At 37.7% G+C, this 17,241-nt stretch overlaps 1 protein-coding gene across 4 annotated transcripts in view; it reads left to right on the top strand.

Annotated features, from left to right (window-relative positions):
* Window positions 1–17,031, top strand: part of GPBP1 (GC-rich promoter binding protein 1) — a 36,784-nt gene extending 19,753 nt beyond the window's left edge. For 2 of the 4 annotated variants that reach the window (XM_090130851.1, XM_090130852.1), the window contains 9 exons: window positions 2,488–2,611; window positions 3,063–3,286; window positions 3,980–4,046; window positions 5,711–5,895; window positions 6,706–6,846; window positions 7,271–7,432; window positions 9,925–10,109; window positions 15,780–15,882; window positions 16,547–17,031. In XM_090130851.1, the coding sequence (XP_089986977.1) occupies window positions 2,488–2,611; window positions 3,063–3,286; window positions 3,980–4,046; window positions 5,711–5,895; window positions 6,706–6,846; window positions 7,271–7,432; window positions 9,925–10,109; window positions 15,780–15,882; window positions 16,547–16,705 (1,350 nt within the window). In that variant the 3' untranslated portion in view covers window positions 16,706–17,031. The other 2 variants (XM_090130853.1, XM_090130854.1) reach the window with 2 other exon arrangements.
* Window positions 17,032–17,241: the final 210 nt, after the last annotated feature.

Below are 17,241 nucleotides of genomic sequence, written 5' to 3'. Positions count from 1 at the left end.
AAATCATAAAACCATTACAGCTTTCTTAATATGACTGATACAGCTCACATTTTGACTGAAATCCACTTCATCTATTGATACTGATTTCTTCTGAAGGATAATTTTTACATCATTTCCCTGTTACTTATATAGCAAAGTCCACTTAGCTAAGTAGTCAACTGCTGAGAAGCCTTAGTTCAGACCTGGAAATAATACATTTGCAGTACTGTAATTGGGCTGAAGTGAAGAGGCCATCTTGGAATACAAAGTTTTTCTGGAAGGATTTCTGTAAAACGTGTCTGAGGCAATTGCAGATAGAAGGGTGAATTCTTTTATTTATTTATTTTATTTTTTTCAAGGTTAACTGTTACTTTGTGTTAAAGTAAGACTTATGCTTCAGAAATCTGTTTTGCTTTGTTTCTTATCCGGCTGAATTGAGTCAGATAATTTCTGTTTCCAGAAATTGCTGATAAATTTCCTCTTGATTACGAAGTTTCTGTGTTCTTTTCAACAAGAGTCTTGATAGGCTGATATCTCCATCATGTGGGGAAAATGCAAACTGCATGATCTTTGCACACAGTGTAGCAGCTCTAGATGCATTATATCAAGTACGACTTGAGCAGTATATATATACAGTGTTATCACTTATACTTTGAGAGAGCGTGATTGTTCTTCAGGCTTATTAAAAGAAATGAAGCTCCAAAGGCGATATTAGTAGGTCTTGTTATGTAAAGTAACATGCAAAGCTATAGTCTAAAATGTTACCTACAATCAGCAAGTCTGGAGCTTTTGGGTTTGTAGTGGCTAATTCAAAGCTTGCTTATAACTGATATTGAGATTCCTTACAATTTATTGACCGCATAAATCACTTGACAATTTTTTGTGGCTTTCTGACTGCGTGGTTGTTTTTTCTCTTTCCTCTCTGATCTCCAAGTTTGCAAAGTTTCCAGGACTCAAATTGAGAGGGACTTCTATAAAATTTGATAATGCATACTTGGTATTTAAATGTATTTATTTGAGGTTGGATTTCAAATAGTGGATTTTGAACAGCACCTTGAGTGCTGCAAATAGTATTAATGAAAGAACTAGTGAGTTTTTGTGTGTTGGTCCCTTGATAGAGTTGGTGGTGGGAAAAAAAATTTCAACATACTTTCCAAAGTAGCAGAATATCTTACTGCGGCTTCTTTTTTTTTGTTTGTTTTCCTTCTTATTTTGATCAGTGGAATAATTAAAATATTACTGGAACATGTTTAGTGTTAATGGATAACAACTGAATTTAACTTTGGGGCTTACATTTTCATTCATGTTCATTCATGGCTGCATGCATGATATTTTCAGTGTTTATCTTTGTAGCTACAAAAGTTGCTCACCATTTCTAAATGATGCATCGTGTGGGTTAATGGCAACAAGCAGAGCTATACTTGCTGTTAGTCTGAATTCCTAGTGTCAGTGTTAATGATTTAATGCTGCTTTTGAAGTAATGACTCCTATTTTATTATGTCGGTCCATGACTTCAGAGGTGGATGTTGGTGGTAAGGCAGTAGATGTTGAACCTTCCCTCCAATATACAATTACACATTTATATTGTGTGACAGATTGCAGCAGAGGGGTAGTCTGATACAGTGGTGTATTGATGTGGAAGTGTGGATGAAGCAAAGGTGTGTCATTGAATTTCCCCATGTGGAAAAAAATGGTACACATTGACATTCATTGGCGCTTGAAGTTGATGGAGACCAAGCAGTGGACATGAGTACAGCGTGGCAGTAGGTGGTGTGTTTTAGCAGTGGTGATGGTGACAGTGGGTCACTTCTGTTGGAGCAGATTTTTGTGAGTGTGGCTCTCATTAATGGCTGGTGAAACTGCACAGCTAATGGTGGTGACTGTTGAAAGAGATTGTTTTGTAGCAGAGAATTTGCTCTATCTAATAGTGTTCTTATGGTCTTTGTATCTGTTGTAGATCCTGCGGCATATGGGAAGTGGTTATCATGGCGAGAACTTCTCGCATTTATATAGCCTTGCAGATTATGCTTTGCCTTTTTTTTTTTTTTAATTCACGTGCTTTCATCATCTCTTCAGATTTGTCACTCCCACTCTAGTCTAAAGCAATGCTCAATTTTGCTTCAGTTCCGTTGGCTTCAGGTTATAAATTTTAATGTTTGCCTTCCATTCCCAAATATGATCTTGCTTCCTTTCTTACCTTTTAAAAAATTTTTCCTCTATTGTAGCACATCACTTGTCTCCATTCTGGTGCCAAACTTAAATAAACACTTGGATTTTTGCTGTGTGTCACAATCATGGTCCTCAGTGCTTTTTGGTGTCCTGGAGTGGAAAATATACCTTCTGATTCTACTGGTTTAAAGGATGATGACATAATTTTGAACATGCACATACTTGAGAATTGCTGTATCATCTCTCAAAATCCTCTTTAAAATTGTATATACCGTATAATACGTATGCTAGAGTTTTGATAATTCAGCTCTTGTTATTGATCAGGTATTTTCTTTACAGTCATCGTTGAACTTTGAGAAGCATTCTGAAAATTTTTCGTGGACAGAGAATCGTTATGAAGCAAATCGCAGAAGGCACAACTCTTCTGATGGGTTTGATCCTAACACTGGACGACCTAATGGAGGTATAACTTAGATTTCATGAAATGTTTTAAATGCATTTACAGCATTGCTTTCTAAAAAAAAAGTCTTAGCCCTATGTTAAGCGCTGTGTTCTGTAGTAAAACAGAGGCAACAAAGACAGATCTTCTTGAAGACGATAGGAGGAGTATGGGCTGGTTGGAGTAGTCTTTTAAGAAGGCTGTGGAGCTGATTCTTTGGCCAACAGCATGTAAATGAAAAGCCAAGAAAGGAGGCTGAGTAATCATTACAATGGACTTTTGTCATCTTTTTCCATCACTGTTACGTGAGTCTTTCCTGCTGGTTATGATGAATGAAAACTGAAGTTCACTACGCAGTTATGTCTCATAGTATAGATAGAGCTGCTTGCTTAAATTCTCTAACAACTTTGCAGAGGCAGATCTGTTGTTCCGAAACTACTTATAGTTATGTTTCTTTTAAATTTAAAAATCTAAGGGCATTTTGGGAGAAAAGAGAAGAATGGTTGGCGTTCACAAGGCAGAAATGGTACAGAAAATATAAACCACCGTGGAGGATACCATGGCGGAGGTTCCCGCTCTCGTACCAGCACTTTCCACTGTGGAAAAAGCCAGGGACTGCATGAAAACAATGTACCTGATAATGATCCTGGGAAAAAGGAAGACAAGGAAGTACCCAAACAATTTGAGGCTGAGGATTTTGTAAGTTAATTGTAATTATAATACACAAGGTTTCGTTGTTTCTGCAAGTGCCATTTTGTCCATTACAAGCTACTTCATGAGATTTCACCAGTTACAGATCATCATATAAGAGATCACCCTTCCTATAGGTAAGGGGATATGAGTCATTTGTCCACTTACTTGTTTCTCTTCTTACTCTCCCGTTTTTATCATTGCATTTTTATTATTGTAGAGTAAAACTACAGATGGATTCTGAATTCATAGTCTTTTGCTACAGTTTACTGTGGCATATGTAGTATTAAAGTCTATGTAGTATTAAAGTCTATGAAATTACTTTACTTGATAATCTAAAGTACTAACAGTGTGGTCTTTCTGACCATTTGGAATTCTGCGTTTCAACCTAGAATTCTAAGGTGTAAGAGGAAAGCAGAGCTTTTTCTTTGAAAATCCATACACCATTTTATTTTTTTTTGGTGGATTTTTCTTTGTTTTATTTTGTTTTCCATGGGCAGTTAATATAATGGTATTGACTGTTGCTTGAATGTTGGAGAAGAGAAACAAGTGAGCATTGATAAATTTGGTGCTCAGAGGAAATATTCTGTCTCCATTTAAAAATCTTGGGCAACGGATACTGTCATGATTATTTATTTAAATGGTCCTAAAATTCAAGACTTTTAAAATTTCATTTTAAATAATGATATCTTTTCCTTTTAGCCGTCTTTGAATCCTGAATATGAGAGGGAGCCAAACCAGAATAAATCTTTAGCAGCAGGTGTGTGGGGTGAGTATTTTTGATATTGAATACAAAAATGTAAAAAAATGTTTTATTCAAAACACAGGACTTTCTTTTAGGATGTGGATTGAAATTGAGGAATTTTCAGTATTGCAGTGTGAGTATCTTCTTGTAGGAGAGGTAACACTTCTGTTTGGATATAAATCTTCTGGTCTCTAGATGTAGCCATAGCTAATGTTCTTAGCCCAGAATGAGTGTGCATCTTTTTGTAAGGATCAGGCTGGATATTAGGAAATACTACTTCTCTGAAAGGGTGGTCAGGCACTGGAATGGGCTGCCCGGGGAGGTGGTGGAGTCCCCTTCCCTGGAGGTGTTCAAGGAACGTTTGGATGTTGTGTTGAGGAATATGGTTTAGCGAGAACCATTGGTGATAGGTGGATGGTTGGACTGGATGATCTTATAGGTCTTTTCCAACCTTAGTGATTCTCTGATTCTGTGATATAAAGAATTTATCTCCCAAAAGGAAGTGTGCTAATAGTGGGTCACTGGTATTAGTGGTGTGATTTCTAGCTTTGTGAAAGAATGCTTCTTACTGGTTAGAACTGTTGAAAAGATTGAAGAGAAACCATGACATGGAGGTAATAAACTGGTTGATGCTGTGTCTAGAGGAGTTTGCATGTACTCCTGCCATGTTTATAGAGGCCGCAGTGTGGTATGTTTGGCTCTAAACTGAGCTGTTAATATGCAAATACTAATTCTTTAGTAATCTTAGAGGGAAATATAAAAGCCGTACTTTCTTTTGAAGATGTGACAAAGAGGGCAAACTGTATTTTGGGGTACATTAAACACAATGTAACCAGTTATTAAGAGGTGATTGTCCCTGCTATATTCAGTGTTGGTGCACCCTAACCTTGAAAACTGATTTTGAGATCATTGAAAGCATCCATAGGAGGTATCGAAGCCGGTAACTGGACTGGATGGCATGTGTTGTGATGAAAGACTGAGGGCATTTGGGTTGCTCAGTCTAGAAAAGAGGAGGCTGAGAGGTGACCTCACTGTTCCCTGCAGCTCCCTGAGCAGAGTGAGCCGAGGGAGGTGCCACACTCTGCTCTTTGGATCTGGTGGCAGGACAGAAATGGCACAAAGCTGCCAGGGAAGGGTCAGACTGAATAACAGGAAACACTTATTTACAGTTAAGGTGGTCTCGCACTACAAGAGGTTTCCTGGTTAGGGTATAGATGCCATCTGTTTATCAGTGCTCAAGAGGCATTTGAGTAATGTCCTCTGTAATGTATTGTAACTTCTCTTTAGCTCTGAGGTGGTCAGACAGTTCTACTAGATTATATTTGAAGACCCCTTCCAACTGAACTGTTTTATTCTATTGGCAATTAACAGTATTCTGATATTAGATGTGTCAACAAGAGCTGTGTAGCTGGTTTCTTTGACTGAGGAATATCTTCACTTTTTGAAAGTAAAATTCTTGCGTTGCCAAGAGAAATTTTTTTTACTAATGATGGCTGTAGAAAATGGAACAGGTCTTCAGTTTATCTGGGTTTCTACAGTAGGTTATTTTAGAACTAATGCTGAACAAAGTTCCTGCTTTTTAAGCCTCTGGACCATATGGCTATCCAGTAACTTGTGAACTGGAAACTTAGGACTATATATACATGCACAAGAATGTTTTTTTTTGTTTTGTTTTGTTTTGTTTTTAGAGTATCCTTTGAACCCTAAATCCAGATCTCCAAGAATGCTTGTCATTAAAAAGGGCAGTACAAAAGAACTGCAGATATCTGGATTCCCTGTAGTAGGAAGTCTTCATTCACAGCCAGTAAAAAACGGTACTGGCACAAGTGTTTATAAAGGATTAGTCCCTAAACCTGCCACTCCATCTGCAAAGGTGAGTCTTTGATAGTATTGGCATGAATTACATGCTGGGAGGGGGAAAAAAAAAAAAAAAAGCACATTCAAAATTAGCTATTTCACCCCTGAGAATTTTGTACTTAAAGCATACTTTCAAGTGTTGAAAGTATAGAATACTTCAAGAGCCATGTGCCCCAGGAACAACTTGAAATGCTTTTTTTAAAATTCTGCTGTAATTGAATTTCTATTTATTTCTCATTCACATTTTTTGACAAGCCTGAGAGTTGTCCACATGAGAACGATGTTTTTAATTTATGAAATAGCATTGCTTTTTGCGTGTATATTTTTAACTGAAAAGGAGAGCAATAACTGGCTTAAAAATGCTGTCAGAATTTAACCCAGTTCTTGATGTGGGTAATACTGCAACCTACTAGAACTATTCTGGTCCCATTCCATAAGTTTTTTTCCATGTTCATCTTTTGGCTTTGCTCTGGGAATATCTGTATTCCTAAGAGCATCTGATGGAGCTGTTCTTAACTGTGCAGCTTAATGCATTAAAAACATTAATTGCAGCTGCTGAAGACTCTCATATTTCTTATCTTAATCTTAATATATAATGAGGGTTTTAATTGTTTTTAGATCTAACTCTTTATATGAATAACATAAACAGTATTTCTGAGAAGATGAATTGCTCATAAACAGTCTCTATCCTATCCTACAAGAAAACATGTTTATGCAGAGTTGTAAACAGTTGTAATTGTTTTGCTTTTGCTTAGTTTTTGGGTTTTTTTTTTAGATTTTAAAAAATAATCCTATTGTATTTAATGATTCCTTATGTATTTTTAAGCATACACAGTGGAAAAGCCAAGCAAAAGAAAATAAACTTGTAAATCCATTTCCTCACGAATCTTCATATGGTAGTGGCAATTTCAGTCCTTTCAAATCAACTGCCAAGGCATTTCCTGTGTCCCAGAACGTAGTGAGAGAGGTAAAGCCATGGCTGTAATTTTAATTGCATGTATATAATTTTTAATTTGTTTGGTTAAATAAGCGGATAAGTAGATTTTACATTGAACTGTATTAAATAAGTATATTTTTTGGAGTAAATGTGAGAGTGGCTATTGTGGAAGGTACCTTGGTGGTGGTCTTCAGATACTGCATGGCTTGTTTGCAGGTTTGGTTTGCAGTGAACATAGTGCACTAGCTCAACTATTAGCAGTGCTCCATAAACTTGAGTCCCTTTGTCTGTGTGTGACGAGCATAAACGCTAAAATACAAATATTTTCCCTCTGCTTTAGACTCTGGATATACATGTAATACTAGTTCCTGAGAAGCTTTGTGTCTTTTGTTCAGTGTTTTATAAATAATTGTACTTCTAATAGTCCTGTTTATTATTTCACTCCCTACATTAGTGTAATCGGTCAAATTCTTCATCCCCTGTTGACAAAGTTGGTCAGCCTCGTTTAACAAAATTGACAAGAATGCGGACTGATAAGAAGAGTGAATTTTTGAAAGCACTGAAACGAGAGAGAGTGGAAGAAGAACATGAGGATGAGAATGCTGAGCAAGAGAAGGTAGTTTTCTTCATATCTGTTGTATACTCAGCAGTAATGGGTTTCAGACTGAAAGTAACCTATGTTTTTTTTTTTTCCTCTGAGCAGCAGTTCAGTTGTGATCCTGGATTTCCAGATGCAGGAAGGGACTTTACCTTTAGATGGATTTGCTCTGAATGCTACTTTCTCCACTGAGTCTTACTGATTTGTTTTTTCTATTGCCAGATTTGTTGATAGATGACATTATTCCAAGGACATCTTAGCCTTTAGCAACAATAGGATCATAGTGGAAGAGACCGCTAATACTACCTAGTCCAAACATCAGTCCATGTGTCTGCTAAACTTTGTCACTCATTGTGACATCTAGCCTTTTCCTTTTCTTGTAAACTTTCTGAAGTGATAACTGCCATCTCTCTAGGTAACCTAATCTTTCAGGAGGGCAGTGTCTTGCACCTTGGCTGTTAATAATCCTAGAAAAATAAGTAATGGAAAAACTTAGTTCTGCTTTTCAGATTGTTTCCTTTTTAATAAGACTTCTTAAATACCCAGAAGCTCTCTCTGTTGTTAATGTAGTCATAGGAGCAGTATTTTTATTTATGCACGTATAAGGGACCTGTTTCTGCTTCCTGATTGATACCTAGGAAATCTATGCTGTATATATTAATTTGTCAGGTTTCTTTCTTGTTGGATCACTCTGCCTGGCTGGCATTGAGAGTATTCATGTCTCTGCTACCAGGAAGTAACAAGCCATAAGCAGGGTTAGCTTATGTAGTATGGGTATTAGTAAGTAATATGTTATTTAGGTGAAGCGATTACATGAGCAATATAACAAAAATTAGTCTTGAAGAAGAATTATGTAGATTCCGAGATATGGAAAAAGGAATGGTGCAACTGTGCATTGCTCCTGAAAGTGAAACTGACTTTTCTGACCTTGTTTTGATTTTGGGCAAAATAAAACTTGACTGTATGTATCAGCTGCATCTTTTCATTAGACATTCTGTTTCTATGCACTCTAAGACGTCGGATGCAGTGGTGTTTAAGAAATGCAAAGAGGTTTTGATTGAAGCTTAGAAAGATCTTGGAAAACACAGTGTGGAACAGTGGAAATTACTGTGTGAACCTTATAGGAGTTTGAGTACCTGGAATTGTTTTGAGTTCTTAGTATCTTCATGGTACTTGAAGTTCAAATGCATTTGATTGTCCCACTGTACATAGCTGTTATTCAGAGACAGTGTATTTGGGTGGAAAAAAAGCATTTTTAGCAGTAGAAGTCATAATATCCTTGGACATTTGTATTCAGCTTGGAGTATTTAGTAATTACGTGTATCTTGTTGCCATTGATGTTTAATGGAAGGAAGTTGAAGTTTAAAAAAACAAAACAAACAATCATGTACCAGTAGTACTTGTCTTACTTTCCACAGTGGTGGGGACTGAAATAATGTGGCAGATGGTGATGGGCAGCTGAGTCATGCTTGGAGGAAGCTCTCTTGCCCCAGTACATTTAATACATTCTTAGAGTTCTTTAATGTTCTTATGAATGTTCTCTGATAATCTGAGTTAGATTCTCCATGTTTATGATTTAACAGCTGATTATATATTTACTGGGATATCATTTTTAAATTTTAAGAAATCTTTGGTGTGCATTCTGAAGTGTTTTGGAAGCAGCTACCACTGAGTGAAAGGGGAATGCTGTTTATGCGCTCAATTCTATATTCAGAAATAGGATTACTTGCAATGCAAAACTTGCTGACTGAGTGGTTACCTCCTGCTATGGATAGCAGTGTTTTATGCCAGCTCTGAGGCTTCTGTTGTAAAAAAGGGGGTAGCTTAATCATGCTTGCTTCTTTGTTCTTTTAGTTGCTAAGACTTCCAAGGCTGTTTGGCTAAGTGTACTGAGTAAGAATTAGAAATGCTGGAAGAGTAGAATACAAAGAAACATTTTAGGTTTATAGGATTAAAGAACTTTAAAAAGCTGTGTGTGCCCTAACAATTTGTTTCCTTAACAAACTCTCTTCCAAGTTCTTATGTCATGGCTAGTAAGTTACCACTGCAGTAACAGAATGAGAAGTACTGTGGGTGTAATATGACTGTAGGGCACAGCATTCAGTCTTCCTGAACATGCTGAAGGTGAGATTTCTGGTTGATACCTGATGGCTGTGACCTGCAATTTAAACCCAGTAGTTTGTGCTTTCAAACTTTGCCAGTCACACAGAATTTTTATTAAATTAGGAACCTTGTTTTTAAGTTCAACAGATATTTTTCATACACTTACAAATAAGCTTGAATTTTTAAAATATGTTTAAAACTTTGCAGAAAAGTTTGAGGCAGAGCACGGGACTTGCTTTCTACTTTACTAGTTCAGTGGTATAACTTAAGAGTTGTGTAGTGTCCATGTATTGTAATGCTATTGAAATGTAATTCTCCATTTAAATTCAGCAGAATCAGTCAACTGCAGCATTTTCAGAATGGAATTTACTTGTGAACTATGCAATATATATATTATATTTTAACAGGATGGTGACTCCCTTAACTTGCATAACAGCAACAGTACTCATCATGAGAGAGATATAAACCGAAACTTTGAAAATGAAATTCCACAAGAGAATGGCAATGCTTCAATTACATCTCAACAGGTCATTCGATCTTCAGCTTTTCCTCAGGCAAATATTCTTTCAAGCTCGCTTGAGGCAGAGCATAGGTATGTGCTTCTTACATAAAATGTTTCTTGGTCGTATATAATCATGTCTTAAATTCTTACTAGCTTAGAATTCAGAATGTGATAATTGAGAACACAAAACGTATTTTAAGCATACTGTAAAAGATTTAAGTTTAGCAGTACGAATTTAACATGGAATTACTTTATTTCTATAGACCTTATATATATTGTCATCTTTAACCTGCTTTACTAAGAATTTATTTCCTTGTAAAAAAAAAAAAAAAAAAAAAAAAAAAGAAAAGCAACTGGATCTGCATATCTCAGAGGAACAGTGCATATCATTCCTATTCTCTTCTAATGATGCTTTAAATACTGTATATTATGTGAAACTCCAGCCACTTTTTCCTTGTTGCTAAATAAAAGATTATTTTTATAGCTGTTTGATGTGGTTAGTGGGATTGTAAGTCAGTGCAGTGGAAAGGGAAAAATAAATTCCAAGGATTGAAGTTAATAGTAACATGATAGAGATGAGAATGGCCCTGCTGGGAAGTCATAGCCCAAGTATGGAGATGAGCTTGTTGTGAGCTCTTTTAAACTGTTTCTGGTAACTAAGGAAATCACAATCTTTTCTACAGTGATTGTATGCTATTCCTCTCCCACCCATTGGCTATGGAGACAGAACTTGGGCTGCTAGTGGCTGCTGGCAGTAATTTTTGACTAGAAGATAGAAGTTTAACCTAACTCTCGGTTAATATAAATTACTTTGAATCGCCTTCATAGGGTTTCTAGGCAAGCTTCTCTGTGATATTCCAGAGATACTATGCATCTGTATTCTGCACTAGGCTCTTGACTGTGACCTGTGGCATGTAAACAGGTGTTGCAGTAGGCCTTTAAGAGGAAATCTGATTTGAAGTGGCCAACTCACTGGAAGCTTGTGCATGCCTAATAACTGAATTGGCACATGTGCAAAATGTGTTTTGGGTTTTCCTTCTGCTACAGAAGGCTTCATTGTGCTCTGATTATGTACTTATCCTGCTGGTGTGAAGTTTGTTAAACTGAAGTGTAGTTTTTTATGTGTAGTTCCTAATGTTGCTTTAAAGATGCAGCGGTCCTGTCAGCTTTAGATGATGTTGCTTAAGTTAGTTAGCTACTATCCTCAACTTTACTTATATTAACAGAAGCAGTGTAGCTATCCACTTAATTATACATAATACTGTTAACATTCTAGCATGCTTGCAGTAAAACTTTATAAAAAATAATTGTTGCTAAAACTATATCACTGAAAGTATTTTTTTGTATGTGCATGCAAGTGGATATATTTTGTCACAAAAATTTTAGATGACATACATATTATTTGTTCTGCTTTCTGACAGTATCACTTTTCCTAGCATCACATTGTCTAATCGTGTCTAAACAATACACAGGATGCAATTTCCATTATTGTCCTGTTAACTTTTTAAAGCAGACTCAGTAGTACTGTTCTCTCCCTCTACTACAGTTCTGGGCTTTTAATGTGATTTTAATAATGGTTAATGATATCATTTTAGTCACTTGCACATTTATTCACTGCACTTGTGTTGTATTTGGACCTAGAATTTTTCTAGGCAAGGTTTTACATCAGGCATCAACTTGAATCATCTTACAACCTCTATTTTAATATATTCACTGTTATCCAACTCTGAGTGTCAGTTTCCTGTGCCAGTTCTGGCATATAGTATTAGAACCCTTTTTACTTTTTGTGAAACAGCTTTTATTTCTTTTAAGATACAAGGTCTACAGGTGTTTGGTTTGCCTGAAGAAGGTGCTTATTCTTTAGACAGAATCTTTTCAGTGAGAGAATATGTGAACATCATTAAATGCCACAGTGTCTTTGCCGTAAAATAAACCATGGGTGTCCAACCTTTTAGCTTGCCTGAACGACACTTATTGAAGAGGAATGAGTTGCTCGAAATGTAATGTCTCCTATTTATTTCCGTGGAAACTGCAACAGATACAATCAGCACAACAACTCTGTTTGATAGGGAAAGTTCTCAGCTACAGACGTGCTTTTTCAACATAATCACCATGATTAGCTTTGCATTTTTGCCAGCATGGCATGCTTGTCAGAACCTGCACCAGAGAGAATGGTTGCTGTTGTCACTGCTGAAAAGCACCACCCACTGCCTTACTGTGCTCACATCCACAGTCTCCAGATATATCACAGAATCACAGAACTGTAGAAGGGAGGAAGGAACCTCTAGAGATCATCATGTCCAACCCCCCTGCCAAAGCAGGCTCCCTAGACCAGGTTGCGCAGATGGTTGTCCAGGCAGATCTTGAATATCTCCAGAGAAGGAGATTCCACAGTCTCGCTGGGCAGCCTCCTCCCGTTCTCCATCACCTTTACTGTGAAGAGTTTGTATGCACATTTGTGCAGAATTTCCTATGCTTCAGTTTGTGGCCATTTCCCCATGTTCTGTCTCCACTCACTGCTGAAAAAAAGTCTGGCCTTGTCCCTTTGCCTCCTACAAAAATATTTAGATATTTATAGACATTAATCAGATCCCCTCTGAGTCTTCTTTTCTCAAGACTGAACAGACCCAGATTGCTCAGCCTCTCCTCAGTGAAGGGGAGATGCTCCAGGCCCTTTATCATCTTTGTGGCCCTCTGCTGGGCTCTTTCCAGGAGATTCCTGTCCTTTTTGTACTGAGGAGCCCAGAACAGAACTCAGTATTCCAGGTGAGGCCTCACCAGGACAGAATAGATTGGGAAGATCACCTTCCTTGACCTGTTAGCCATGCTCTTTTAATGCCATTGGCCTTCTTGACCACCAGGTTACACTGCTGGCTCTTGGCCCATCTGTCGTCTACCAGGGTACCCAGGTCCCACTTTGAAGAGTGCCTCTGCAGCAGATCATCCCCCAACCTGCACTGGTGCATGTGGATATTCCTCTCTGGGTGCAAGACTCTGCACTTGCTTTTGTTAAACCTCATCTGGTTCCCCTCTGCCCAGTTCTCCAGCCTATCCAGGTCTTGCTGGATCGTCAGCAAGTTTGATGAGTGTGGACGCTGTCCCCTCATCAAGGACATTGATAGAGATGTTGAGCAGGACCAGGCACAGCATCGACTCCTGGGGAGCACTGCTAGATAGAGGCTTCCAACTGGACTCTGTGCCACTGATCACGACCCTCTGAGCTCTGCCATTCAGCCAGTTCTCAACCCATCTCACTGTCCACTCATCTATCCCACAGTTCCTCAGCTTCATTGTAAGGATATTGTGGGAGACAGTATCGAACACCTTGCTGAAATCAAGGTAGACTACATCCACTGCACTCTCCCTATCCACCCAGCCCTTAATGATGTTGTAGATGGCTACCACATTGGTCAAGCGTGACCTCCCTCGCGTGAACCTCCCTCGCGTGAACCCATCAGTGGGTGCTGTTGTTTCTGCGTGGAGGAATTCAGTGACACACTTTGCTTCATTCGCATTTCCATGACATTTCCATGACAGCATTTTGTCAGACTGTCCCTCTACTGCCGTCTGTCACGTGGCAACAAAATGTAACAGAATATTGGTGGTAAGGTTCAATCTCTACTTTCATACCACTCACATCTGCTTGTGGTGTTATGGACAAGTATAATAAAATATGAAGCATTACTTTTGGAGCAGCCAAATACATATATAAATATTTTCTTACTTATACATATATACATACACACACACACACACACACATATATATATAGTAAGAAAATATTTCAATTTTTAATACTTTTATGAAAACACTATGGAAAGAAAGAGGAGCGAAACCATAAAATAAGTGGAATATTTGACCCTGTTTTTGTAAAATAAATGCATCAGGCTGGTTGATGGAAGTGGTTCCGATTCTTCTTAAGGTGTTCATCAGAGATTTTTGATGAAATTTTGCTCTTCCAGTGCTTCATCCTTAAAAATAATTGTTCATAAACATATGCACTACCAAAAAGCAGTGACTGAGTAAGGCATGACTCTGAAGTGAGGGAGATTTTTTTTTGTTAAGATAGAACTTAGAGGAAAGCCTAATCATGAGACATGATCCAATTTTTAATTGGAATATCTGATTGCAGCTCTATGTAGTTCATTTGAAAATTAACAGGTAGTCTATTTCTGCTAGCAGAAAATGGAGTCACAAACATAAACTGATGATTGTTTTGGCAATCTTGAAACCTCTTTCAAATTTCTTTCTCTAAACAGAAAATGTCTGCATACTTCTTGCTGTTCACCGTGCTTAGCTAGTGTATCAAAATGCATTATTTTTTGTAACTTGCACCCCCCCATTCCTTGGTTTCAGCCCAGACAGTGCTGACTGCACGCTGTTTTCTTGTTGCTGAGCAGTGGGTGTGTGCCTGGGGTTGGACTGGCCTGCCCAGCAGGGAAAGGCTGTCACTGTGATGGCCTGGGGCAGGGGGCAGACCGCATGCAACCTGTGGGTTGGACATGCCTGTGATCAACCCTGTTTCCACAATATCTTCACATCTAAATGTATTTTCTCTGTGCCTGGTTATTCTTGTCCCATTTTTGGCACTGGCTGAAACACTTTGATTATTTCATCCTTGGATACCTCAACTGTAATCATCCAAAAGGTGTGTCTCTGTTTCTTTTCCTCCCCATATCCCAAAACTTGCTCGTAGCTGTAGTCACATGGAAGGACATCACCAGCACTTTTCATAGCTGCTTTGTTATCCAGAAAAGAAGTCTGCAGACTGCCTCAGTGTGAATCTTTTTCTCTTAACACTATTTTTGAGGAGGTACACTACTGCTCCATCAGAAGTATATTTTTTCTTCTCTACCTTAGGTAGATGTCTCACCTTAAAATGAAGGCATTACTTTCTTCCATCTTGAACCTTAGGAATATGATGAATATCGTAGTGGTAGCCAAGGTCACTTGCTTGTACTCAAGTCATTTCCCTTGGATAACATGTATCTTGAGAACACAGATTGCAATTTGATATGCTGTGAAGTCCACAGTGTGCCAACAATGGATAAGCTTTCAAGAGAAACCCTATGCATCAACAGCTGAATCTGTACATGTTCCAAATTGTTTTCTCTTTTGCTTTATTTATTCTTGCAGTCCTGGAGAGCACCCATCCAACTGAAACAGAATAGGGAAAACATATATATATATATATATCTGTTTTTATATATATAATGTAATATATCGCTATATATATATTTATATTTTAATGGCTGATTTCCATTAGAGTTTACTTGAAAGTTTCATCATCTTATGCTAAGAGCAGCTATGTCTGGGAATGTTGTCACTGATTAGAAATGATCCTGGAGTGAGGACATTTGACTTCTGTGCCAGTGTGTTCATTAGATTTATTGAGGGAGCTGCATCTATTTGGCAAGTGAAACCTGATGGCAGGAAATGCAGTGTTTGACATATGCAAGTGATGGAGAGGATATTCACTTGAAATTAATACTTTATCTAAAAAACACGTTCTTAACGCTTAGTTTTTGCAGCTTTTAAACCCAAACATATAGTGGCATAATATCAGATCCTTCACAGTTGATGCTAACTTCATGCTTATAGAACTTATTTTAAATTTTTGCATAAAACTGGGTTAGAAATCTGTTTTGAAAAATGGTGAACTAATACGTTTATTACATATTTTTACATACCTGTATAGGAAGAGCTTAAATGCCTTTGTGTGTGTAGAAATTCCCTCATGTTTCTTACTTTATTTCTAAGGTTGTTAAAGGAAATGGGCTGGCAGGAAGATAGTGAAAATGATGAAATATATGCTCCACTGACAGAAGACGAGATGAGGGAGTTCCAAGTCATTAGTGAACAGGTAATGCTACACTAATGTCCTCTTACAAACTTACTAGAGTTGGCTACTCTAAGTACCTAATCTTGAAGAGAATCTCCAGTAGTTCTGATGGTTAGAGATGGTGTTATTTCAGTACCCTTTTTCTTTCCTTTCTTGTCTCCTTTGACCTTTCAGAAGAACAGTTGGTTTAAAAAGATAGGGGAAGCAGCGCTTATTTTCAAGTTGCAGGTTTGCACAGGACTTCTAGCTCTTCAGCTCAACCTGAGGAAAGGGAATTTTTCGGTCATGGTTTCAACTTCCTTGTCTTTCTTCACTGGAAATTGAGCAAAGTGCAATTCACTAGGTGATCTAGGCATTCTGCTTTGTTTTTCTGAAAAAGGGACCGTGTCACAGGAGAGGTCATATGGGAGGGGTAGTGGGGAGAACATCTGAGAAGTGGATGGGGAGAGATTATACTTGATCACTGCAGGAGCTTAGCTTAGTGCAATTGGAGAAGCTCTGGGAGGCAGTTAACTGGTCCAGAAGTGAAGGTTCTCAGATGAATTTTTCTTTGTGTGCATGTATAACCGATAATGCTGTGGATCCAATGCAGCCCATACATTAGAATACAGAGAATGCTGAAATTCAGTGGACTGCTGAGTGTAGCTATTCCTCTCCCTAAAAACATCTTGTTTTCCCATTTTAGTTACGAAAAAATGGTCTACGGAAAAATGGCATTTTGAAAAACGGCCTCATCTGTAATTTTAAATTTAGCCCCTGGAAAAACAGCACTTTCAAACCTGCTCTGGAAAATGAAGATTCTGAGACAAGCAGCAGTGATACATCAGATGATGATGATGTATGAAGATTTCTGTAACATCTCTAGAAACTTGTTTTGATACTAAGAAAATATGGGGATGTATTGTCCAAAAAAAAAAAAAATTAATATATGTAGTAACATGCCCTGCTAGAGGAAGAATGATGGAACTGCACTCTGAAGAAAGCAAAGAATGTTGTGTTGGGTGTGTTGAACATGACTATAATTTCTTTGTAAACGAATGTTGTAGAACAAGGACTTGGGTTGACCCAGCATTGACTGTCTTCATCGCTGCAGCATTTTTGACTAGCAATGTGACAATGTAACAATTCAGACTTTCTCATTTAATAATAAAAGCAAGAATAATTGTGTAATGTCTTGCAGATCTTCTGTCTTAAAATATCCACATCTACAGAGATAAAACAGGCAGCTTGACACAGTGTTTGGCTTGCCAAATCATTTTTTTTCTTACAGTGGAAATTCTTGAGTCCACTTTATATGTGAAAAGGGCAAATTGCATGTCTGCTAAAATGAGCAAGGGGCATTAAAACTCTTTTCCTTATTTTTTTTTTTTATTTTTATAA

Source organism: Phasianus colchicus, chromosome Z (assembly GCF_987193195.1).
Source record: "Phasianus colchicus chromosome Z, bPhaCol1.hap1.1, whole genome shotgun sequence".
In the NCBI taxonomy this organism is placed as follows: domain Eukaryota; kingdom Metazoa; phylum Chordata; class Aves; order Galliformes; family Phasianidae; genus Phasianus; species Phasianus colchicus.
Note: the sequence above shows the minus strand (reverse complement) of the source record. Positions and strands in the feature narration are given on the sequence as shown.